We start from the raw sequence: 25,513 nt of genomic DNA on the forward strand, positions 1-25,513 counted from the left end.
GGGGGTGGGCGTCCCCCCTGGTTCCCACGCTCTCGTCTCCCCCGGCCCGCCCTCTCTGCTCCTTTAACACACCTCTTCGGGTGCGTGCTGGGGAGGTGGGGGAGTGCGCCTGCAGCCCCGCCCCCGTGGGCGAGGATTGGCCCGCCCGGCTGGGCGGGAGGCGGGCCGTGGGGAGGAGGCCGGCACCCCCACCCCTCCGGCACCCCGCCCACCCCCCGGCCCCGGGCTCCGGGTAAAGTTTCATGCTCGGCACGTGACTCGCCATGGCCGCTGCGCTCTCCCCGCGCCCCTGAGCCCGGCAGCGCGGCCCCAGTCCCGGACTCTCCCCCTCCCAGGTCCCAGACCCGAGCCCTCGCCGGAGGACTAGGAGGAGGGAGGGAGGGGCCCGGGCCCGCCGCGCTCCGCTCGGAGGACACACCGACGGACCGGCTCTCCGGCTGCCAGGTAGCCCCCGCCGCCACACTTGGGGAGCCCTCCCCGCAGCCCCCAGCCCTCAGGCTCCAGCTGCGCCCGGGCTTGGGGAGCTGGCGGGGAGCGGGACCGGGGAGCCTGGGCTCGCCAGACTCCTGGCCCGGAGGTAGCCTCCGGCATGGAAGGGGGGGCTCTGGGGAAACCCACGGAGTGGGGGGGCCGGGCCGTGTGTGGGTGTGCGTGCGCGGCTGTGTGCGAGGGGCCGCCTCTGCGTGCGTGTCGGTGTCTTTGTATGAGCGTCTGTCTTTGTGAGACTGTAGGTGTCTGGGTGTGTGTGTCAGTGACTGTCTGTGGAAGGGACGGGTGTGCGTGTCTCTAGGGGTGTCCGGGTGACGGTGACTGTGTCTGGGGGTGTGTGTCTATATGTGACCGTACGGGTGTGTTGTCTGCGGGGGCGTGTCTATGGGAATGTGTCTGTGAATGGGTGTTTCTGTGTGCATCGGAGTAATGGGTTGGGGGGATGTATGGGTGTCCGTGCATGGGTCTGTGTGTGGGTGTGTAGAGGTGTCCGTGTGTGGTCCCCATGCCTTTCTGCCCTTGTCCAGACTGTGTTCTTATCCTTCAATATCTGAGAGTGTTTCTCAGGGTCACGCATCCAGAGCGCTAGGAGGGACCTCGGAGTCTAGCCCGTGTCCTCCACTCTCCATCTCCTGTGCCTTTCTGTATGGCTCTCCGTGTGTCTATCCGACTGGTTCTTAGTGTTTAAGTGTCTGTCCCGAATCTTTGCATCTGTCTGGGTCTGTGTATGTTCGTGTGGATTCATCTGGATTTTCATGGGCATATATGTGTATCTGGGCCCCTGAGTGTTATGTCCATTTGGTTTGGTGTGTCTGGGCCCGTGTGTGTGTGTGTGTGTGTGTACGTACATGTGTATTTTTCTGAGCCTGGATCTGTGAGTGTACCTGTGTTTATCTCTGCGAGTGTCTGTGTCAGAGACACCATAGAAAACTTTTCTTTTTTACTTTTGAAAAAACAAAACAAAAAGAGACTTTCAAACCTGTTTGGGGAGAGATCAGATGCCCAAAGGGCTGGCCCCACACTCCCTCTCTCCCTCCTGTTATCTGAGCCTTCCTGTGGTTTTGGGAGAATTAGCTGGGGGCCCACCCCCCCCACCCAGGGGAGCCAGACTGGGGAGAAGAGCACTTGGACAATTTTTGGGGTGATTTTGGGTAAAGCTGAGGACGGGTTTTCCAATCTGGGATTCTGGAATTGGAACTCACAGGGTACATAGTAGGCAGGGTTGGTAGTAGAATCACAAAAAGGTGGTTTGGGGTATTGTCCAGTTAATCTCCCTAGGAGTGGTACTGACATTGGGGGATCGAATTGACTCACTCCTTAATGAGGGGGTTGTCTATTTTTTTGAGGGGAGGGAGGGAGGAGGAACATGGCTGTCTGTTCTGCCCAGGATTGGCTCTGCTGGGAACTGTCTGGGACCTGGTACAACCCTGATTCTTGCTGACTCCAGTACCACCCACAGAGGCTGGGAAGCTGTGGGCCAGATGTGTGTGTGTGTGTGTGGGGGGGTGGTCACTGAGAAATCAGTTTTTCTTTTCCTCCTACCCATTGCCTTTATCTGCTCTGCCCTGGGCACAGACCCTCTATCTGGGCCGGAGAGATGAGTTAATGGTGTGGGGGGGGAGGCAGGAAAAAATAGAATGGGGACAACCTTCTACTTTCTGCCTAAGCAGGGAGGAAATTTAGAGCAGAAGGATCCCCTTATCTCAGGGATGCCCCCTCTCCCAGCTCAGACAAGGACCCCCCAACTGTTCTTGGTATCAATGCCCCCCAAAAAACTGTTTATTTTTTTCTTTTACTCCCCCCCTTCTGTGGCAGACTTAGAGTGTTGAGACTTCCAAATGTGCTTCCGCTGGCTTGTTTTGTATGGTGTGTGTGTGTGTGTGTGTGTGTGTGTGTGTGTATGTATGTCTATGTATGTATGTATGTAATTTACTCATATCTGTGCATGTGGGATCCCTGATCTCCTGAGAGACTTTTCCTGGACTTGCTTGCCCTCCTCTGGGATTCCCATCATCCTCCACCCTCTTGCTTCCCACCTCCCAGTTGTCTCCATCCAAGTGCATATTCCTTCTTCCAGGGACTACAGTGGTAGGTGATCTAGAGTCTCCTTTTGTTCCTTCCTAAACTTGAGCTGCCATATGTCCAAGTTGGGAACATGCAACCCCCCCACCCCTAATCCAAAGTCGTTTTGTTCCTGGTACGAGGCCAGAATGCAAACCCCAAACTCATCTCCTGTGTTGTGGGAGGGTAGCATTTTGGGGAATCCCCCAAACCAGTGTGTGGGGGATGTTCTGAGCCTTGGGGCTTCCCCTGGGGGTGGGGAAGGGTCTGGAAACACTCTTCCTACTTGGGCCCAGCCTCCTAGTCTTAACTGTGCTGCAAGGGCCAGGCCCAACAAGGGTTTGAAGAGGAGGGGTATTAACACTTTGTGGTTGGCTGTTACTTTGCCCTATATCACTTGCAATTTGAAGGGACCAGTTTTTGGTGGAGTCAAGGAAGCTTAGAATGCAGTAGAGTTTGTTTGGGTGAGGGTAGTGTGAGATCAGTTTTGACTGGAATCTTGCACTGTCCTGAGCCATAAAGGTCACTGAGGTCAGACAAAGGAGAGCTTCCTAGCGACTGGCAACTGGAGATCCTAGCTTTGGAGGAGGAGGAGGAGGAGGAGGAGGGTGTGTGTGTGTGTGTGTGTGTGTGTGTGTGTGTGTGTGTGTGTGTGTGTGTGTGTGTGTGTGTGTGTGATTTTTTTCCATGTGAAGTCTTTCTGCATAACCTCACTGTCTGATATGAGGGAGGGCAGCCCTTTGTGGACACAGGTAGAGGGCTAAGATGACCTTTAGCCTAGTGGATCTTAGGCATCCTCTTACTTACCCTCCATTTCAGTCTTGTACCAACTTGGAGCCAGGACTAGCCATAGCCCCCACTCACTCTAGGTCTGGGATAGCTGTGGCACCTCTGTCTTACTACCCTGGGGGCCCCTTCCTTCATATATCAGCCTAGCAGGAAGTTGGCTGTGGGGAAGCCCATCTTGCTTGGCTCACTGTCCCTTCCCCACCCCCACCCCAGCCCCCACTTTGCTTTTTTGCTGGGCATAGTCACCCACACGTGTCACAACATAGTTCCTGCTACTCATGCGTAGGGGATTGGCATTATCTGAGGTGGCTCCTAATCTGTGGGATATTGGTGGAAGGTCTTGGCAAAGATCCCTCAGGTGGGGGTGGGCAAGAGTCTGGAGCCACTCCTTTTTTCTGGACTCCCCTACCCAAAGGACTGGGCCTGTGGTCTTGGCATTTCCCTCTCTCCCTCTCTGACAGGAATGGTTCCCAGGACCTTGTGGAGAGGGACCAAAAGGCTAGGGCCTGCCAGCTGTGCCCCTGGCACCACTGACAACATGGGCACAAGCCCCACAACTCTGGCTCTCTGCCTTCTGGATGGTGGGGTGGCACATATAGGACAAGATGGTCTTCCGAGAACCTGGGAGGACAGCAGGCTAAGAGCAGCAGAATCTCTAGGGAACCTGGTTTGGATTCTCCTCCCTGCCCTAGCCACAGGTCCTCAGCCCTTCCCATCCTCCCTCTCCCCTGTAATCCTGTGCCAGTAACGAATGGATTTAGGATAAATGGGGTTAATCTCTCTTCTGTCACACATCATCTTCCTGCACACTACCATGGACCTGCTCTGACCTTGTCTAGAAAGCCTAGTTTGGGGTGTTGGGAGTTGATGACTGGGGTGTGAGTCTCTAAGGTGGAGTCTAGTCCCGTTGGGTTCAGGGAGTGAATGTGTGGCTGACTCCTCCTAGCATCAGTGAGCCCTGTTTCACAGCTCTCCTGACGCCTTCTTTCTCCTTCCCTTCTTAGTTCCCTCTCTTTTTTATCATGGAAAACTGCTTTTCCCCTACACCACCTTCTCTCTTCTTCCACCTCCTCCCCTCCCCCCCCCCCCCCCCCCCCGCCCACCCTTGCTGTCTGTAGCCCACACAGTTTGGGAGAAAAGGAGGGAGAGGCTGTTTTCAAAGTGTGCCTGGATCTCTGTGTGTGTCCGGGTGTGTGTTGGGAATTGTATGGATTGGGTGTCTGGGTGTCTCTGTGGGAGGTGAGAGCTGCGTGTGTGTGAGTGTGTGTGTGTGTGTGTGTGTGTGTGTGTAAGAGAGAGGAGAGAGAGAAAAAAAGAGAGAGTGCAAGCTTGTGTGTCTGTCCAGGGGTGTCTGTGAGTTGGGTGAGGGGGGATTGTCTCCCTCTCAGTCTGGGTCTCTGCCTCCCCACAGCCTGGACCGCCTGCTGCTCTTTCTGCAATTGGAGCCTCTTCTTGCTTGTTTCTGGAATTTGGAGAGGAGGAGGAGGCAGACAGACCTCCCACACTCTGGCCCGCCTGCCTGGCATCTTAGGGGGAGGGGAGGAGAGAGGGGGCATACTGGGTTCCCTCCTTCCCTGAAGATAGGTATGGTAGGAAAGAGCTGTCTTACTCTAGTAGTACAGTCCTATACCCCACTCCCCTGCTCCCCAATGAGTTCCTACATAGAGTTGGAGACCAGGAAAAATGGAACATATATACACATTTAGTCTTCTGTATTCTCCCTAAGCCAGGGAGGAGGTAGCAACCCCTGGTTGATGCCCCCACAGGCACAACTGGGCTCCCCAGCCCATTGTCAGCCCCAGCAGGGATTAAGCTGATGCCACAGCCTGGGTCCTGCACCTGTCAACCTCTCCCACTCCTTCTTGTCCTGTAACCAGAGCTCAGGGGTGGGGGCTGAAATGTGACAGGTGGAATTTCTAGGGCCTCACACCCCCTCCTCCCATACCACTCTCAGCAGGTGTTCCCCTGCTTCTTCCCTAACAACTTAGATTCCCCCATACCTTCTCAGTCTACCCTATCCCCATACCCCACCCAATTCTTCCCTGTAGGGAGAAGTGCGGTGAAGACCACAAATAGAATGGAGGAGAAGGAGCACGGAAGGGCGCTAACCTATTCCTTTCACATCCTCAGATCTCCCCCCTTTTCCTTCTGGGCCCCTGCTGTTCCTCCTGTGATGGTTGAGGAGATTTAAGGGTAGTTCTCCCTTAATATTTTAATGGCATGAAAATTGGGAGCTCAGCTCAGGACCAGTGGGGCGTCTGGGTCTGGCTGGCCGCCCGGCCTGGGCTAAATATAGTCTAGGACATCTGCAGAGAAGGGGGAGAGAAGGGGGAGGTTCCATTCCCTCTTTCGGGCCAAGGTGCCCTCTCCTGACCGGGCACCTTGGAACTGGGAGGGGTATTCCTTGGCACTCATGTCTGAGGCATAGGACAGAGAGAGCAACTGGGAGAGCTTCGAACTTCTTTTCCCAGGCAGAGAGAGCGTGGCCTGTCTTAGGGGATGACTGAGATGAATTTAGAAATGATTTGGGAGTTTAAGGAGGGAGATGTGGTGGTGGGAGGGGGGCATTTGGAGGAGGAGTGTTAGGAGACAGTCAAATACTCAATCTCTAGACTTGTCACACTCCAGGCCCAATTCCCCTTTCCCCCCATCCTAGAGTCACTTAAGGACATATACTTGGGTGTTTCTGTGTGTCACTGTCACTGTGACCCATTGTGTGTGTATTCAAGTGTATATATGTCTTGTGAAGTGCATCTTGTTCTTCCATGGAGCCCTGAGCCTAATGCATGTACCTCTGTCCACTCCCGTCCCCCCACCCTGTCTGTGTGTGCATGTGCATGTGTGTGTACATACATACACACACACACATACACACACACACATTATCCCTGTCCCCAGCTCTGAGTCTCTCTCTAGTCCAAAATGAAACCCTCCAGGCCTAGGAATCGAGACTTCAGAAGGGGAAGCTGTGGTGAGGAGTTCTCTGATCTACAGTCACGGCAGGAAGCTGAAGGGAGGGGGTCTGGGGGGGAGCAGGTCCTTGAGTGGCAGAGAGGGAAGGGCGCTGACCTACCTCAGTGTGGAGGGAAGGGGAGGGGCAGAGTGGTCACTTCCACATCTCCCTCTCTTGCCCCCCTCCCATTTTCTGATCCAGGTTGGGTGAGGGGTACTGACTCTTGACGGGTGCCACCCCCCTCCCCATAACAATGTACTTCCAATCACGTGGCTACCACTTCCTGTCTTAACCCTGGGCTCCTCATAGGGCCATGTTTGTTGTTGGTTACCATGGATATGGCCACTGTGGGCACCACCCCTGGGGCCCTCAGAGTTGTTTTCTCCCCCACCCTCTCAACTGTTGTAGGCCTGCCCCTGGGGAGAGAGCCCGAGCAGCTTTGGGGGACCTGGACCCTCGGTTCCCTTTGTGTGGGGCTTCGGTTATGTCAGTGATGGTAGGATAGGGGATTCCTGTCACCTCCTTCTGTTCTGTGTGTATGTGTGTGACCATTTGTGATCTCAAAGGTGTGGGTGGCTAGAAAGACAGAACATCAGAGCTGCAGGAGAAGGACTTCAGGAGCCATGTAGTTCTGACCCTTTCATTTTACAGAGGAGAGTCCATGTAGGAAGTAATTTACTCAACGTCATACAGAAGGAGAAGCAGCGATACTGTAGTCCTTAGAGAGCTGACCTCGAAGCCACGAAAGACCTGAGTTCAAGATCTCCCTTAGACACATACTGACTGCTACCCTGGGCCAATCTCATAACCTCTTAGAGCTCTAGGACACTCTCAAAGAACCCAAGTGGCACAGATGGTGGAGACCTGAATTGTAGAGGACGTTTCCTTGCCAGGAATTCCCTATATCACTGAAAGCATAAGTCCAGTTACTGCCTGGCCACTGGTTGCCCACAGAGATAGAGGCGGAGCTCTGACTGTGGCTGACCCACTGTTTCTGTGTTTCTTTTAAGGATGCTAGGTTCCATGGGGACTCTTCTCTACCCAGCCTCTCCCATCCCACCCATACTGTACCGGAGGTTCCTCCTCCTACCCTCTGCAGTTGAAAATGCTCATTTTTTCCAGGAAGTTTTCATGTCTTCCTGATATTGCTGGGTGGGGGGAGCACTTGGAGTTGGGGGCTGGAAAATATCCCAGGCTATGCATAGTATGTATGGTGGGGAGGGGGATACGGTAATTAAATTTACCTCTCCTCCAGTTCCCACCTTTATTTCCAACTTTCCTATCTCCCCTGTATATCTCACTGTGTCAGATCCTTTGGGGAAGAAGGTACATCAGGCATATTGCTTTTCCTGCCCTGCCCTTAGACATGTGTGTGAGTGAGAGAGAGAGGTGGTACAGGCATACATTGCTTTTCCTGTCCTGATCCTAGACACTGTGTGTGTGTGTGTGTGTGTGTGTGTGTGTGTGTATGTGTGCGCATGTATGTGTGCGCATAAGAGGGTGAATGGGGAGAGACCCTAGACCTGGGCTCAACTGGGTGGGGTGTGTCTGGAGCAGGAAACTCCTGGGGGTCCTAAGGGTGGGGTGGGAGAGAAGCAACCTGAGTCAGGCCTAGTCTGGGGTCAGTGCCAAGAGGATATCCTGAGGCAGGAGGGAGAGAAGGGGGCGTTCCCCGGCTTCCCCACGTCCTAGGTCCCTGGGGAAGGGACTCTGTGTGTGTGTGTGTGTGTGTGTGTGTGTGTGTGTGTGTGTGTGTGTGTGTGTGTGTGTGTGTGTGGTGGGAGGGAATAGAATTGGGCCTTCTAGTGAAGGAGGGGTGGGTCACATGGGGTGCTCCCCATGGTGGAGCATCTGGCTTTAGACATAGAGTGTGACGACGCACTAGAACAAGTTGTGGGTTGGTGGGAATGAAAATCTCAGGGTGGGTGGGTGGGTGGATTCTGGTGCAGACCCAGGATGAGCTCTGCCAGGAGAATCTGGAAGGGGAGAAAGGAACTACTTCTCTTGCCCTCTAGTTTTCTCTGTGGCCTCCTCCCCTTCTCTGTAAGAGAATGAAAGGGTACTGAGAAGGGGCATATGCCAGTGTGGGGGTGGGGAAAGCCCTGTGCCAGGATCTGGGTAGGGAGGGGGTAAGTGGTGGTTTCCATGCAGGAGGAGGGAGAGATAGGTCCCCTTTAGGGGTATTGCCCCAGCATACCCTCTTCCCCCCGCCCCCCCCCCCCCCCCCCAGACAAAGCTGCCTTTGTATTGACCAAACAATCCTGTGGTCTAGGCCACCGACCTCGCCCGCTTCATCTTTCTCTTCCTCTTCCTGTTTTCTTCCTTCCCCTACCTTCCCTGGTCCTTCTCCTTGAGTCTTGGGGACTACCACCCTCCACTGCCTTAGCATCCTCCCCCGCCCATTTTTTACCTATGATATTCTCTGAAAGACTAAACAATGTGGCATCCTTTAGACCCTGGGTTTTGTTCTGTGGTCTCAGGGAAAAAGAGCCGGAACCTAGGAAAAGTTGTGGGCAAATTTGTGATTCTCTTTCTCCCCCTCACACCCCTCTCCCAACCTGATTCCTGAGTGTGGGTGGTGGACTGAAGTTTTGTGTAGAACGCTCCTGGAAAGCATGAGAATGGGGATTGTTTGAGTTGAGCTGGAGGGTGCTGCCCCTGGCAGAACTCCTTTCATGCTTTTTTCTGTCTCTCTTTCCACTCCCTTGGGGAAGGGGAGGGCATCCAGGACACTGTAACCCACTTGGGCCTCACATCTAGGGCAGGTCTGTTCTTGCCTCTCTTTCTTGGTAGGGCTGGCTATAGTCAATTCTTTTAGGAATATGGAAGAAGAAGATTGAAGAGACCCCAAAGGGTAAAGTTCTTGAAGGCCTCCTCGGGAATCTGTTGAGTTTTGCCACCAGAGGGTTGGAGGGTAGACAATATGAAGGACTTCCTGGATACTTATGTGTAGTCAGAGGTGGGAGGGAGGTGAAGAAGAGTGAGGGAAATACGCAAAGGCAGAGAAACTCCATTGATGGCCAGACTAGAGCTCTTTCTTTCTTCCACCTGGAGAAGGTGGACTTACAGATTTTAGTGACTGTCTAAAGACCTGGATTTGAATTCTGGGTCTGCTACTTAAGGGCTGAGTTACCTTGAACAAGTCATTTTACTTTTGTGGGCCTCAGTTTCCTCATCTGAAACACAGGAAGATTGAACTTGATCTTTAAGCTTTAGATCTTATAACCAGGATCTCTGAGCCTGATGGGGGAAGGGGTAGGTTTGCTCAGACATTGGATTTAATGATATCTCTTGAGGATTTTGGGGGGAAAGGATCTGGGTTATAATATCACTGAGGTTCTGCTAATAAAGTGGGGATCAGTCAGTTTTCTCAAGTCCAAATGACAGTCTATAGTTACCCTATCATCTTCCCCCCCCCCCCCAACCCAGTTCTCTGTTTTTACTTTATTCAGCACCGCCCTCCTATCTGCCCCTCCATCCTCCCTGGCCTGGGGGATTGTGAGGCCCTGTCCCCCCTAAATTGGGGGGGGGGGAGCCGCTGGCCAAAGGCCTGGGCTTGGATGCCTGGCTTCCTGCCCACCCAGTTCTTGGCAGCAGGGAGGATAAATACTGAGACTGAAGCTGCCTGATTGCCTAGTGGAGGGGTTGGGGTGGGAAGGAGATGCTGCCCAGCCTAGCTCAATATCTCCCTGTCTTTGTCTGTGGAGCCCAAGAGTGTCCAAGGCTGGTTGTAGAAGGGAGAAAAGAGTCTCTACTCTCTTTCTAAAGCCAGTGGGGTAAAGGGAAGAGAAAGGCTGTGGCTTTTTTTTCTTGGAAAGTTTATAAATAGCTCCATCCCTTGTTTGAAATCTGTCCTGCCTGCCCCACCCTACCCAGCCCAGTTTAGCCTGGCTCCTCTGACGGGGTCCTGGGGGGCAGCTGTTGATTTTACCCACTTAGGATGTGACTGTGGCTACTCCTCCACCCCCACCTCCCACCCCCCCCCCCATAACGAGATTTGTGTTTTGTGCCTCATTTGTTTATGAATCATTGACTGGCAAAATGCTTGGGAATCCCCTGACCCCAAAATGGAGCCACACCTTTCCCCTTCAGGGTCTCTCTAGCTCCCTTGAATGCCAGGCTTACTTATTTTAAATGGGACCATTAGTACTAGTGGGAAAGAAGGAAGGAATGTAGGGAACAACTTGAGTCAAGACTGCTGGTGGAGGGGTCATAGAATATCAGGAGTTGGAGGAGACCTCAAAAGCCATCATGGTTCATCTTGTATCTAAACCAAAATCCTTTCACCAATGCTCCTAGGGGCTTCCTCAGCCTGGCTGGGGTTGGAGGATGAAGGAAGTACTCTGTGTTATTCTCCACACATCCTTCCCCTATTAATCCAAAGGTCTCTTCTAGTTTTGTCAAAATAGAACTGGGAGACCTGGACTGAGTGTGTTGGGCTAGAGATAGAATATTCTCTCAGACCCTTTCATCCACATAGCCCAGTATAAAGGCAAGAATATTCAACGTGGAGGTAGGAGATTCAGGCTCAAGTCCCAGCTATGCCTTCTCTCAACCTTAGTTTCCTGTTTTGTAAAGTTAGGAGAATAATAGTTATGCTGTCTGCTTCAGGGGGTTGTGGTGAAGATAATACTTTTTTTTTTTGCAGTTCTGTAGTAATACGAATTGTTTATTGCCATTATTATTATTAGAGAAGCAGCATAGTATGGTGGTTGGACAGCTGACCTTAAAGCCAGGATTCAAGTCCCACTTCTGATTCATACTGACTTTGTGACCCTAGGCAAGTCACTTAACCTCTAGATGTTCTAGGAATCTCTCAGAAGACTCTTAAGTGGCAGAGACAGTGCCAGCCTTCCATTGCAGGGGGAATTTCTTCACCTGGGAGTTCCCTATACCAATGAAATCATAGATAGGAGATTCTCTCCTTATTATAGTTGTTTTCACTATTGGTAGATTGTTTAAAGGAGTTCAGATGCAAATGGTGTGAGCAAGTCATTATGTTATCATTCCCCTGTATGTACTGTTCTATGAGCAGATGGATAAAATAATTACTTTGTATACTTAGATTAAAATGATTAAGACAAACCCAGCCTTAGTAGGTTTAGCTCAAAGCATCCTTGGTACAAATGCATTTAGCAGACAAGGTGCTGAAGATGATATGCCCCTCATCTTGCTCCCACATAACCTTGACACCTCTCCTGGTAGTTCTCCGTATTTTGAATGCTTTTTATCTCATACAGCTTGGACACTTGAGTTTTTGGAATGGTGATACTTATTAAAAACATTGTTTTTAAGTTTTTTGATGAATCAGTGTTGCTTACATCAAGGAGATGATGGGTGACAATTTAGTCTGGGTGTGGTTCCAATATAGTTTATTGGTTCAGTTTTCTAGGATACTTTTGAGTTTGTATTTGTAGTTTGGAATTTGTTATTTTGTTAAACTGTGAAACATCCAGAGCTTCTGGTGTTTAATTCAGGCTACATCTTTCTAGGTATTTGGTAGATGTTAAACTTTGAAACTGTAGCAGCTTGCAGCAACATATTGTATAGTGTCCACTGTTTCTATGAATAGTCAAATTGGTCACAAAATTTGGGCTTCTTAAGTCAGTCAGCTAGAGTTTACTAAGTAGGCATTGTGAATACAAAGGCAAAAAAAAAAAAGCCCCTGTTCTCAAGGAGCACACAGGATAGTGAGGAAGACAGCACACAAGTAATTTTGTGGAAACAAGATACACACACATATGCACACACACAGGCATAGCTGGGTAAATTGGGGATAATCTCAGCGGGAAGGCACTAAGATTAACAAGGCCTGGAAAAGGCAGGCAGAAGGTGGGACTTTAGCTGAGACTTAAAGGAAGTGAAGGAAACTAGTAGAGAAAGATCATGAGGGAGAGAGTTCTAGGCATGGGGGACAGCCAATGAGAATGCCAAGTTTGGAGATGGAGTGTTATGTGAGAACTATGATGGAGAGGTCAGTATCACTAGATCATGAGGGTATGTAGAGGAGAGTAAGGTGTAAGATGACCAGAGAGGCAGGAAGGGACCAGGTTGTAGAAGACAAACGGATGATCTTATATTTGATCCTGGAAGTTATGAGGAACCACTAGAATTTATTGAGTTGGGGCAGGGGATAACATGGTCAGACCTGTGCTTTGAGAAAATCAATTCGACAGCTGAATGGAAGATGGGTTAGGCAGGCAATGGATTGGAAACAAAAAAGTAAGAGTCTTCATCACCCAGCATTCCCAGGGGGTGCCCCACTCAAGTACTAATCAGGCCTGGCCCTGCTTCAATTCTGAGATCCTACATCCTAAATCAGGTGTGTGCAAGGTGGTATGGCTGCAAATATAAGTATATACTATAATCGTCCTGTAGTTTCTGGTGGTAAGATCTAGTCCTTAATTGCTGTCATAAACACCCCTAATTTCCACAAACAAATCCATCTGACTCAACCATTTGTTTGAGTTTTCTTCATCAGTATATTGTTGATATGCTCAGTTCATGTGGATGTTACCCATGGAGGGTCTCTTGATATGACTCTTGTACCTTAGGCATTTCATTGACCGTCTAGAGGTAAACCACTTTTGGTTACTTTTGAGGAATTCAATGGCAGGTACCTGTTAACAGCTATCACTGTTGCTTAATAAGTGATGATGGTTTATTTCAAAAGTATTTATGTAGGTTTTTGACATTTATATATCATCCATCCTCATCCTTATCATCATCATCATCCTCATGTTGAGGAAGCAGGGGGACAGGGAGTAGGTGCCTGTAGAACAAAGTCCTTATATCACTCTAGTAAACCAAATATAAGCCTACTGGTGGGAGTCATGGGAAGATACAGGAGAGAGGAGTCCCAGGCCGCTGAGTTTTTGAGTGGAAGCAAGGAGGGTACAGCTCAAATCAGTTCAATCCTCTCAGCCTTAGAGGAGGTGAACATCCTGTGAGGAACCTGTTGTGTGGGGCTAAAACATGAGAAGGAAGTCAAAGGGAGAGGAGGTCCATGGGGTTGACTCTACAGGAGTAGATGACATAGCAAACTATTCTTGTGCCTGCCGATTCTCTGAAATCCCCTTGACACTGCCCCCTGTGTCTCCTCCCTCTTATTTGCCACTGCCAGGTGGGGCACAAGAAGGGTTCAGGATATCCTGGCACTGTGGGCTTGTGGTTTTCCCGCCCCTGCTGCCCACATTGAGGGGGAGGAAGGTACCCTGTGGGTAGCCTACGAAGTATAGGAGTGAATTGGATGTGGGTGTCTTGTTTCCCTTCTCTGCCTGTGTTGGGCCTTGATTCTCTGAAGATGCCCTTCTTACCCCAGGAGAAAGAGGTGATGCCATGCTTCTAGGATGAGGTGGGGTGGAGTTGTAGGACCTAGTGAGTGAATACACACAAACACACACACACACACACACACATACACATACACACACACTCACTGCCCTTCCTGGACTCTCAGGTACTCTGTGTGTCGCCTTGTCAGGTCCTCCTACCTCCATCTCCACCCCTCTGCCCAACCCTGTTTAGTTGGTCTTACCTAGGCTTTTGACAAGATCTCTGTGACCTTTATCCCTGCCTCTATTGCTTCCTCCTCCCCTTGGCTGGAAGTCCCTCCCTTGAGAACTTTAAGTAACTTTGCTCCAGACTTTATATCATAGGCCAAGTTGTGTTGGAGACAGGCTGTCAGTCCTGACATGGAGGTGGTTGGGTTGGCGGGAAGGAGAAACTGTGGGCTGAACACAGGCTCTATTCCTTCTACATGAGAGTAAGGGGGATGCCTCTAATACCTGGGCAGTACCTAGTGGTGAAGTTCAAGGTGGCTTGGGGTCTCCCCCTTGGGAGTGGTTATGGGATCTCTGAGAGCTGAGTCCAGGTTGGGCCCAGAGGGTACCTTTTGAATTGAGATCTGTCTAGCTGGATATGTGGGGTACACAGCTACTGGAATGTCCTGTGTTTGAGAGCTTACTGGAGATATGGGGGCCTAAGATGGAGAGGTGATGCCAGCAAATGATAAGCTCAGAATAAGCTAAGTTGGATAAGACAGGGTGTAGTAGGATTCCCCTTTGTCAGAGAGCCCCTCCCTTAGTTGTCTTAGCCTGAGCTTATCTGTGGAGGCTGAGCTCAGGCCTTGAGAGAGTGACCATTTTCCAGGCCTTAGGGAGGGTAGGCTATGCCTAAGTTTGTGTGATCATCAGTGTGTGTGGTGGGATGGCTGGACTTAAGGGAGAGGGGCTTTTAGGACCTCTCTTGGCAGAAGAGGCAGTTGGAAGGTCCAGGCTGGTGGTAGAGAGCTGGGAGAATCTAAAGTGGAATAAACTCGTGTGTGTGTGTGTGTGTGTGTGTGTGTGTGTGTGTGTGTGTGTCCATGTCCATGTGGGGTTGTATGTCTGGGTGTATAGACAGAAGTAAATAATTGTGTTCATTGTATGGCATAGCAATAGTTACCTCCTAGCTACACACACACACACACACACACACACACACACACACACACACACACACACACACACCATTCTCTTGGAAGTGAATGTGTTTGTTTTTAACAAAAATTTGTATTAATAAATTTTATTTTTGAAACATCATACAGATCCCTAGCCTTCTCCTAACTGAATCCCCACAACTAAAATCTTTGAAAACAGTGAAGTAAAAGAACACAAAAGAGCAGTTTGGGCTGAGTGTATACGAACATGATTTCATTTTTCCCACCCAAACACATGACTCTCTGTCTGCCTGAGGTTCTGGGTCACTGTCTCCTGTCATTGGTGAAGCTTACCCATCTGGAGAACTTCCATAGAGGTCCTGGGTGTGGCAGATTGGCTGCTGACTGGGTGGGGCTCCCTGGGCCTCTGATGTCACCCTCCTTTACTGGCCTGGGAGGACTTCATCAGAGACCTGGAAGTGTGTTTCTGTGGTCAAAATTAATAATCATGGTAATTAATAAGCTAGGGAAGCAAACTCTATCCCCAGGTAGAGGGGACAAAAGGCTACATTTCTCTCTTCCTCCTCCTTTTCTCCCCCTTTCCCAGGGGCTTTTTTGCTTACTGAGGAGCTGAAAGACCCTTTTAATGGTAATTGCTAGCCTTACCAATAAATTTTTTTGTAGGGGGGGAAGGCAGTTGGGGTTAAGTAACTTGCCACATGGTTCATAAGTATCTGAGGCCAGCCTTGAACTCAGGTCCTCCTGATACCTAATTCTAAGACTGGTGCCCCATACACCGAGACACCTAGCAGCCCCACCTTACCAATAAATTGAATTGTGAACTTGATACTTTGTGCCTCAGTTTACCTTAATTTCAGTTGTGACATCCATCCCCCACCTCCTCACTTCCCCACTTCTGCCTGTCTCTTCCTAATGTCTACTTGGCTCTCACTACCACTCTACCCTGCATTATTCAGCTGGGACAGTGGACAGTGAGGGGGAAGAGTTGCCAATGGCATCCCTGGCAGGTAGGCATTACTTAGCTTGGTATTTGGGCTTGGTGGTACTGCATCAGTACCCTTTGCTCCCCAAGGTATAATGTAGCTTATCCCCTTGTTCACTGGGGTTGTAGACCTGCTCCTACAGACTGTTCTTTGCACATGCCCTGGTGTGGCCTTTGATGGCTGTCCTAATGTGTTTCTCTTTATCTCTCTCCTTTTGTCTCTTTTCTCTCCATCTCTCTGACTCCCTCTGTCTTTGTGACCTTCCTTCCTTCCTTCGAAGTTGGAGTTAAGTAACTTGCCCAGGGTCACACAGCTAGTAAATGTCTGAGGCTGGATTTGAACTCAGGTCCTCCTGACTACAGGGCTGCTGGTGGTCCATCTACTATGCCATCTAGCTGCCCCTGTGACCTTTCTTAACATGTGAGGAAGGGTAAAGACTGGACTTATAATCAGAACACCCAGGCACAAGTTCTGGCTTTGTCATTTACAAGTTGTGTGACTGTGGACAACTTATTTGCCAGCCCCAGGCCTCAGTTTTCTCATCTGTAAAAGTGAAAGAGTGAAGCTAAAAACACAGAAAGCCTCTGCTTCCATTGTACTCACTTAAGGTTTGGGGCAGGGAATGTCAAAATGACCCCAGAATCATAGAATTTTACAATTGGAAGGGACCTCGATAGCCCTTTAGCCTGATTCCCATGTAAAAATATATACCAGTAAATCCCTTGGCTCCCTTCAGTCAGTGCTTGAGGACTTCAAGTGAGGAGATACTTACCTTTCCTAGGTGACCCATTCTTCTCCTGGGCATCCTTAATTGTTAGCATGTTTTTTTTTCATCAAGCCTGTGTTGGCTTCTTGGCAATTTCCACCCATTGCTCCTGGTTCTTGCCTCTGGGGCTAAGGACAACAAACATGACCCCCCTTCTACACACCAGCCTTCAAATATTTGAAGACGGCTCTGTGGCCCACCTGCATCTTCCTCTTCTCCAGGCTAAACATCCTCATCCCCACCCTATCCCCACCCATGCAGGGTGTTAGGTCCCTGGATTTTGGGGCTGGGGTGGGGGAAGTGGTGTAAGAGGCCCCTAGGGTTGCTGCGTCACGATTCTGAGAAGTACCATGCTTTAGGGAAGCAGCTTCTCTCCCCTTCCCCTCCCTCGGTTACCTCCACCATCCCCACGCTTTCTCTACATCTGTGACCTTAGGTAACCCTTCTTTGGGGAGATCTCTAGGTCCAGCTGTGTTTCCCTCATGTCCCCTGCTGATCTCCAGGGACCCCGCCTTCAAGGCACAACAGGCCTTTTGGCCACATTAGGGTGAGAGGTGTCTCCTAAAGGTTTAAGTTCTGCTCTTTGTGCGAATGTTCTCACCCTCACCTCTTCCTCTGCAGTGTCTGGGCCCCACTCCCAAGTTGTCTGTGCCAGGCAGGCACTGTGCCATCTGTCTGCTTAGCCTGGTGTCACGGGAAAACCTCCAGCTGCCCAGGTGGGGGGAGCCCCGTAGAGAAAACCCCTGTGCCCTGTTCTCTGTGCCTACTCACCTGTCTTGTCTTCTCCTTTTCAGCATCAGAAGACATGGCTTCCCCAGCAGCACCAGCGTCATCAGAGTTCATCTAGGTGAGGATACCTCGCTCGATACTCTGCCTAACAGCCAGCCGTGGTGGGTGCCATTCAGGAGGCTACCTCAGCTTTCCAAGCCTCATTCCAGCTTATCATAGCAGCCGACCTGAGCAGCGCCCTCCCCTCCCTTTGCCACCTTGCCCCTGGTTTGGGCGGTGGCTCCAGAAGGCCAAGATCACCCTGTGGGGTACTGCCCTCTTCAGCTGCAGGACAGGAAGAGGGGGTGGGTTGATCACCCACAACCCCTCCCAACTCCAGGCCCCAATGAGCTGAGAAGGGGCATTGAGAAGCCCCTCAAACCTTCCCAACTGGACTCTCTGTCTGTATCTTTGACTGTCATCAGGGCATGGCCAGCAATAGCAGCTCATGCCCAACGCCTGGGAGTGGGCACCTTAATGGGTACCCAGTGCCTCACTATGCCTTCTTCTTCCCTCCCATGCTGGGCGGACTTTCTCCACCTGGCACCCTGACAAGTATCCAGCACCAGCTTCCTGTCAGTGGGTACAGCACTCCGTCACCAGCCAGTAAGTTGTGCCACAGAGTGGGAATGAGGGGTGGGGATGGGTGGGATTGAGGGCTCAGATATCACAGGAGAACCTGGTGGTTTATCATCAGAGCTCTGTGAGGGGATGGTTTGTGGTGGTTTTGTTATATAAAAACACTGGGAAGGATGGGGTGTCAGTCAGGGAGTGACAAAGAAAGAGTGGCTAATAACGGACGTAGCTGTTGGGGGAGCTAAGGGGTACACTGGATAGAGCTCTGGATTTGGCATCAGAAAAAACTCAAGTTGAAATCCTGCCATAGACACTCGCTGTGTGACCTTAGGAAAGTACTTAAACCTCTCTCAGCCTCAGTTTCCTTATCTGTAAAATGGGAAGAATAATAGCACTGACCTCACAGGGCTATTGTGAGATTCCAGTGAGATCAGATGTGGAAAGTGTTCTGCAAACTTCGAAACACTATATGAATACTGTTTATTACTGTTGCCTGTTTTACAGGGAATGTCCTTCGAAGCTTGCAGGGGCCCCATCTAGGGATGGGAAAGGAACCTCTATTATAATTTGGGTTGCTGGACTCTGCCAAAGTATGTGCTAGGCTGGAGGGCTGCAGAAAGGTTAGGGCCATTTGTGTTGCGTTCTCGGCCCGGCTTTCCCTCCTTCCACCTCACTGAGGATCTTATAAATAGCTTGGTTGGCAGCAGACAAAGGCCCCTGGTAGATAAACAAACCTCTCGACATTTGGCGGGAACAGTATTGTGACCTGGAGAGGCAGCCACATGCCCTCCTCCCTCATCCTTACCCTCAGGGTCCCCTGTACCAGGTGTCTTTTTATGAGGGTACCTAAAGGGTGTAGGAGGAAGGCCAGCACAGCGCGCTTCCCCTACATACATACCTTGCTACTAATTCCCCTATTTGAGTGGAGCGTGAAGGGAGGGAGGTGGTGGGTATAAACCTGGTGAGAATTGAGGTGAGCTAGGCAATGGAGGGAAGGAGCTCTGGGGACAGCATGAGGGCGGGGGCAGGGAGGAAAGCTCTGCCTTGGTCATGGGTGGGAGCTGGGCTGCAAGGAAAAGACATAGGCCCCTCCCTCTTCCCTTTTGCTCTGTCTCTGATTTTTTTCCCCCATTTCCCCCTTCCTCTCTATCTTTCCCATGAGAGTTTTGCACGGGCTAGGTGGGCGTCTCTTCCACCCCTGGCCTGTCTGAAGCCAGGTAGTGGGAGGTGGCAGTAGTGGCTGCCAGCTGGCATAGCTCAGACCAGAGGCCTGCCAGGCCTCTTACTGTAACTCTGGCCCCTAGGGCCGAGCTGGGCACAGTGCCAAGTCAGGAGGGGGAGGGATCTGGGGCCTGGCCGGGCGGGGAGAAGAGGGAACAGAGGCTGGGAGATGGATGGACAGGGCAGCTGTTGACCTGGGAAATGTCCTGTTCTCCCTCCTCCCTCCATCCCACATGCCTTTTCCCTGGCCTGCCCAGGATGAACACTGCCACAGACACCCACTGCTTCTCCTGTTGGCACCAGTGGGGCACCTGGCAACACTGCTCTCTGCTCCCTGCCCTGGGTCAATGCTCCCTTCTCTGGATTAGGGCAGTACTCGCCTTCCTAGGGTCAGGGCAGTCTCATTGTCCCTGAAGTTGACCCTGGAATGGTGCCACCCTACTTGCTCTGGCCAGTTGCCCACAGCATCTGACCTTCCCTAGAGTTCCTCCTCTGTCTCTGTGTCATTCTCCTTCCTGACTTCCCCCCACAGCCAGGGAACTTTCAGGTATCTTGTACATAGTAGACATTTAATAAATGCTTGTTGTTAAATCAATTTGAAATGGACAAATGTATCTGCCATTCTGGTGCCCCCTTCCCACTTTACTATTGGTGTTTTCAGCTTGGGGGAGGGACTACTTCTTGGTCCCCAGAGGGATAACCCAGGTCCTGCTCAGAAAGTTTCCTGAATGCCACTCTGGATATCCGCCCCCGTGCCCCAAAGTCTCCCTTCTCCCTTCAGTCCCTTCTCCCATCTCATTGTCTCCTGTCTTGTTTTCACTCTGTACACTTTGCTCTGTATGGAAGCTTTAAAGCTCAACCCCAATTGGGGAGAGAGCTCTTTTATTTTGCATCTCACCTACTCTTGCAGCCCATATGCTTTATCTGAATGTCTGGTGTTTGTCCTGAGTGGTTAAGGCCTTTGGAGGTGGGGCTGAGAGGGGGGACTGGACTGATTCCTCCTTAAGTTGGCACTGCCCCCATTCTAGGAGCTGAAATTGTAAGGCTTCCTGTTCTTGCCAGGTTGGCACTTCCATTGGACAGTGGGGCGTGTGCCCAAGTGTCTGGGGGGCACACTTTTTTCTAGAATGGGATGTGCAGAAAACTAGTGGCCCAAATCCTGGGACACTGCATAATGGGGGAATGTGAGTCTTTGGCTGGCACTAGAGAAGGACATTCTGCCTAGCCTTTGCCTCCCTTACCCCATGACCACTCCCATGCCAGCCTGGGAAGAGGTTTCCCCCTTACCCAGGAATGTTGTAAGCTGGTTCCTCTTTCTTGATGTGCACTAGGGGGTGGCTTCCGGGATCCCCGATGTACTCCCCACCCTGGGAACCATTTCCCCTGGGTGCAGGGGAGAGGGGGTGAGTGGGAAGAAAGAGGTGTGGATTTGTAATTTCCTGGTAGGGTCCCCTCACCCATACTTGGGCAATACCCTTTCCTGTTCCCCCGCCACTGCTCTTATTTTTTCCCAGGAGCCTCCTCCCCCCCTGCAGTAAATAATAACAACATCTCTCCTCTCCCTATCCCCCATCCCCCACGTTTGTCACATACAGTAACAGGGGAAGGACTTTGTGGTATTTTACCAGGGAATTGTGAAGGTAGATTTCTCCCCATAATTAGAGTGAAGGTCCCTGGTGTGTAAATCATCTTTGCAGGGGCCTACCTCTCCTGCTTCTCTCCCATTGCACCCCAGTACAGGCACACAGACACAGACACACACACAGACACAGATACACACACAGAGACACATAGACATGCACACAGACACACACAGACACACACACACACCTCCTGCCTTGTGATGGCACTTCTGTAGCTGGATGCATCCAAGCATGGCTGATAAAAGATTCATGCTTCCTTGGGAGGCAGCCTTCCCAAGCCAGGCACACACTGCCTGGTAAGCCTGGGAGACCAGGGACTTCTGACAGGAGCTATAAAACCAACCTTTCCTCCCCTTGAGCCTCTGGCCACTTAATGCTACAGGGATTTTGGAGAATAACATGAGAACCCCTCTTTCCCAAGAGCACAGTAGCCTTCAGTGTAATCTCCTCTTTAGAGCAGAGTCTACCCTGGACTGGGGTGAACTCCAAAAAATAGACAGATCTGTTTATTTTCTTTCCTCTCCCTCTTCCGTGTTGGGAAGTGATAGGAGCAGAATTGGGTTGACGACAGCTGATAGAGGAAGTGGTCAGGTATGGACAAAGCCTCAACATGGTTGATCTCCCCTAAGGAAGAGTTGGGGAAGGTAGGGGTTGGGGGAGGGGTGGAGAGGAGTGTCCTTCTGTCTTCTGATTGGCTTCTCACAGAAGGTTTAGGCAGGTGTCCTTTCCAAATCAAGGCCCCAGTGAGGGGGCAAGGGATGGGTGTTGGGCAGAGGATCCAGGGCTATGGTCCAGACTCAAAAGTTTTTTAGAGATTACCTGGTCCACCTTTGTCATTTAACAAAGGAAAAAATTGAAGTCGGAAAGAGAGAATAAGGTTAGGTATATGGTGATACCTCAACCAAATAGGTTTTTGACTGTGTTTTTTGAGGTCTGCTCTGGCTCTTTGGTATTTGAGTATTGGGGAGGGAGACAAGTATCAGTGAATTGTGTATATGGGAAAGAGTTAGCCTGTCATATTCCCATGCCCTCTGTCCAGTTTTCGTATGAGTTGAGGGGGAGGAGAAAGCACCAAGTACTCATCTTTCTTATCTAACACACTAGAGAGGCCATATAGTTTAGTGGGGAAAAGATTGGATTTGTAGTCAGGAGACACCTGGATTTAAATCCTACTTCTTCCACGTGCTAGTTTTGTGTCCCTTGGTGAGTCATTTAATCTCTTTGTGCCTCAGTTTAATCTTATGTAAAATGAAGTAATAATGCATCTAGTTCATAACTGATAGGGCTGTGTGACTTTGGGCACCTCACTTAACCTCTTATGCCTTGGTTTTCTCATCCATATAATAGGGATAAAATGTTTACTGCCTTTCTTTAGGATTGTCATGAGAATTAAATGAGATAATCTGTGCAAAAAGTTTTGCATATCTTAATGAATCTGTGTAAATATTAACTGTCTCTAGGAGGTAGATAGAGATTGGCCTCAAATCCAGGAAAATCTGCATTCAAGTGTGCCTTTGATATATGTGGGGATGAGCAAACAATCCAACCTCTCGGTACTCTAGGAAACTCAGCTGCAGAGAAGTGCAGCCCAGCATCAGTGGAGGGAGCTTCCTCACCTGGGAGTTCCCATATCAGCAAAATCACTGGTGTGGCTCCTACCCCTGAGGTGATGATGATGATGAGGATGAGGATGAGGATGATGAGGATGAGGAGGAGGAGGAGGATGATGATGATGATGATGATGATGATGGCGATGATGGCTATGCTTTCCAAACTTGACCTGAGGATAAATGAAAGGGATCCAGGTTCTTAGTGAGAGGATGAAAGAGATAAGGGAGATTCTCAGTAGATCTCCTCACCTCAAGTGCCCCACGCCCATTGGAGAAGACATTTCTTAACTGACCAGAGTTAAGGTAAATGGGAACTAGGGATCTAGGGCATCTGTTATAGAGCTAACTCTGGATGAGGGAGAGAGTATTCTTATTGAGAAGTTACCTTTATCTTCCCTTCAGATTTAGGGGGAAAATAAACACCCAGATAGGCATTCCTCTGCCCTCTCCCATTGTCCTTGTCCTCATACTGATGGATGGCTGCTCCTCCCTTCCCTTGATCTCCTGGCAGGCCAGGGAGGGGAGGCCCCTCTCTGCCAGGTGGAGTGAAGGGAGCCTAAGCTCCACCCCTCTTCCCTTTCTCTTTTGGCTGGAGGCCCCCCACCCCAGGAGGGAGCGTTAAGGAAGAGGCCAGGGGAGGGAGAGGAGATCTGCGTTCTTCTTTGAAAGCTGTAGATAAAATCTGTCCGCACCTACTCCCATGCCACCAAATCTGTCCACACTTGCCCCCTTTCCACCACTGGGAAGCTCATTCCTCTCCACACCCCCAGTCCCCCCATAGAGAAAGAAGAAGGCTTTGAGAGTCACAGGCTTTTTCCTTTGTGTGAGGTGGTAGTGTGAGATTATAACAAGAATGTAGATTGTAAGCTCCTCCAGGGCAGGGACACCCCATTTTTGCTAACTTTGCATCCCCAGCACTTAGTAGGGTGCCTGGCACATAGTAGCTAGCTACTTAATGTTTAAATACTTGTTGACTGAATAGAGGAACTAGTATAGCTCTCGAGGCCTAAGGTCTTTCTCTACCACACCTCTTCTGTGGGGGATCTTTCTCTCTATGTTTGTCTCTCCGTGGAGAAAATGTCTCGTGTGACTTGAAGAAAGACTTTTGAGTATTAGCAGTCATGCTGAAAAGTGCATGTCTGCTCATTCCTTCTTCCTTCTCACCACCTCCTGCTGGTCACTGCCTTCCAACCCCTTTCCTTTTTGCTGTCTCCCCTAGCCCTCCCCTTTGCTCCTTTCCATTTTCCCAGTGATAATAGAGTAAGCACTGAGGGCTAGGGGGCAGGGGGATGGCCTAGTGAGCCCTTCCATTCATGGGGTCCAAAATGCTAAGTCAACCAAAGGCTGTAAAATAGGGTTTTAAATGAGGAGACCCTTTCACCTTTCATTTCCTAGCACTGATTAACCCAGGTGGAGTGAAGGGAAGGGAGCTGGGACTTGGAATCTAGACTCCACCCCTCCCCTCCTTCTCTGTTGGATGGAGGACCCCCTCCAGGCCCATCAGAAACCAGAATGTTTACTGGGGTGAGGAGTAGGGGGAAGGAAAACTCCTCAGCTGGGTTGGCTCCTGCTCTGAGGTTCTCTCCAAGTCAGTGGGGCATGTATCTGGGGGCAAAAGTAACCTACTTTGCCCTTAAAGGAGTGGAGGAAACAAAGCCTGCAGCCAGGAAAAGCTCATTCCTGGAAAAGGAGACCTTCTCTTCCCTTCTCCAAGTTAGGGGGCACCCAGGTAGTGGAGGGGTATCCTCAGCCATCTTTTATTTGCTTTGCTTCTCTCAGACTCCGAGACTGGAAATTAGTAGGGGCTGGATCTTCTCAGGGTATAATTGAGGCAGATCCTTAGATTCAAATTCATTAAATTTATTAAGTGCCTACTGAGTGTCAGGTGAGAGTGGGGCAGATGCACAGAGGAAAAATATTTCTTTTGGTTTTTACAACCACTTTGTCTAGTAGGTTTTACAGCTGGGGAAATCGAGCCTCTGAGATATATTAAGTGATTTGCCCAAGGTAAAACAATTCTGCTCTGTGACTTGAACTCCTGTCCTCTGATTCCAAATCCGGTTCTCTTTTCAGTAAACCACAGCCTCTGACACCGTCCTGTCTTCAAAGACCTTACTCGACGGTAGCTATGAGCTCTGTATGCAAATGAGAATGTGATTTAAGTACAGAGGAGAGGGCTGAATGGTGGTATGAGAGATTTGGGGAAGGAACAGGCACTCATCTGTAGCTTAGAGGGGGTCAGGGAGGGTAAAGACTTCAAAGGACATGGGGAAAGCTTATTTTAGGCAAGGGGACAGGATAAGCTGTGGAACAGTGAGTCTCAGGATTACAGGATAGGCCCTGGAGCCGGAAGCAACCTTGGAGATCATCCAGTCTAGCCCTGCCCTCCCCCCCATATTTTAGAATATGAAAGCTGAGATCCCAAGATTTACTTTTCTGAGGTAGCAAGTGCTAGCAAAACTGAGATTTGAACCTGGTTCCTGTTCAGAAGTGTAGAGAAGGAATGTGGAACAAGACTGAAAAAGCAGGATGAAGCCAGAGTGTGGGAGATCTCAAATGCTAGGATAAGGAATTTGACCTTTATTCAGTAGAGCTCCCCTTTTGAGCAAGGAAATGTAGTTTTTTAAAAATAAACTTTAATTGATATCTTTTGTTTTTACATCTTCTACATTTCCCAAAGTATCCTGGTCTCTTCCTCGCAGAGAACCATCCCTTACAAGAAAGAATTAAAAAGAAGGAAATAACACTATAGCCAAGCAAAAGTAACCAACATATCGAAAAATTATGACATTCTATACAATGTACCACACCCATGGTCCTCGACTTCTGCAAAGAGACAGAGGTAGTGCTTTCTCTGATCTCTTCTTTTGGGTGAAACTTAGTTACTTCATTTTTTTTGTTGTTTTTTTTTTAAATTAAATTTTGTTTTCTAATGAAAGTATGCCTTATCTTCCCCCTCCTTGGTTCCCCTCTCCTCTCCTACTAAGAAAGCAAGAAAAGTAAAACTCCTGTTACAAACATGTATCATCAAGCAAAACAAATTCCTGCATTATGTCCAAAAATGTCTCAGCATATACCCTGAGACCATCACTTCTCTCTCAAGAAGAGGGCACCATGTCTTGTCATGGGTCCTTTGGAACTATGATTGGTCATAGTGCTGATCAGAATTCCCAAGCCTTTTAAGAGTTGTTTGTCTGTACAATATTATTTTCTG

The 25,513-nt window shown here is 50.0% G+C and overlaps 1 protein-coding gene across 2 annotated transcripts in view; it reads left to right on the plus strand.

Moving 5' to 3' along the window:
* The first annotated feature begins 242 nt into the window (after positions 1–242).
* The window catches only part of RARA (retinoic acid receptor alpha), a 48,028-nt gene continuing 22,757 nt past the window's right edge, over positions 243–25,513 (plus strand). Inside the window, exons 1-3 of one of the 2 annotated variants that reach the window (XM_072646352.1) lie at positions 243–444; positions 17,276–17,328; positions 17,806–17,855. Coding sequence is in view for 1 of the 2 variants with exons in the window: in XM_072646350.1 (XP_072502451.1) it covers positions 17,678–17,855 (178 nt within the window). In the remaining variant the exon portion in view is untranslated. Of the gene's footprint in view, positions 445–17,275; positions 17,329–17,566; positions 17,856–25,513 lie in introns of those variants that run through there. The other variant, XM_072646350.1, reaches the window with a different exon arrangement.

This window comes from Notamacropus eugenii, chromosome 2, assembly GCF_028372415.1.
Source record: "Notamacropus eugenii isolate mMacEug1 chromosome 2, mMacEug1.pri_v2, whole genome shotgun sequence".
NCBI classification, from domain to species: Eukaryota; Metazoa; Chordata; class Mammalia; order Diprotodontia; family Macropodidae; genus Notamacropus; species Notamacropus eugenii.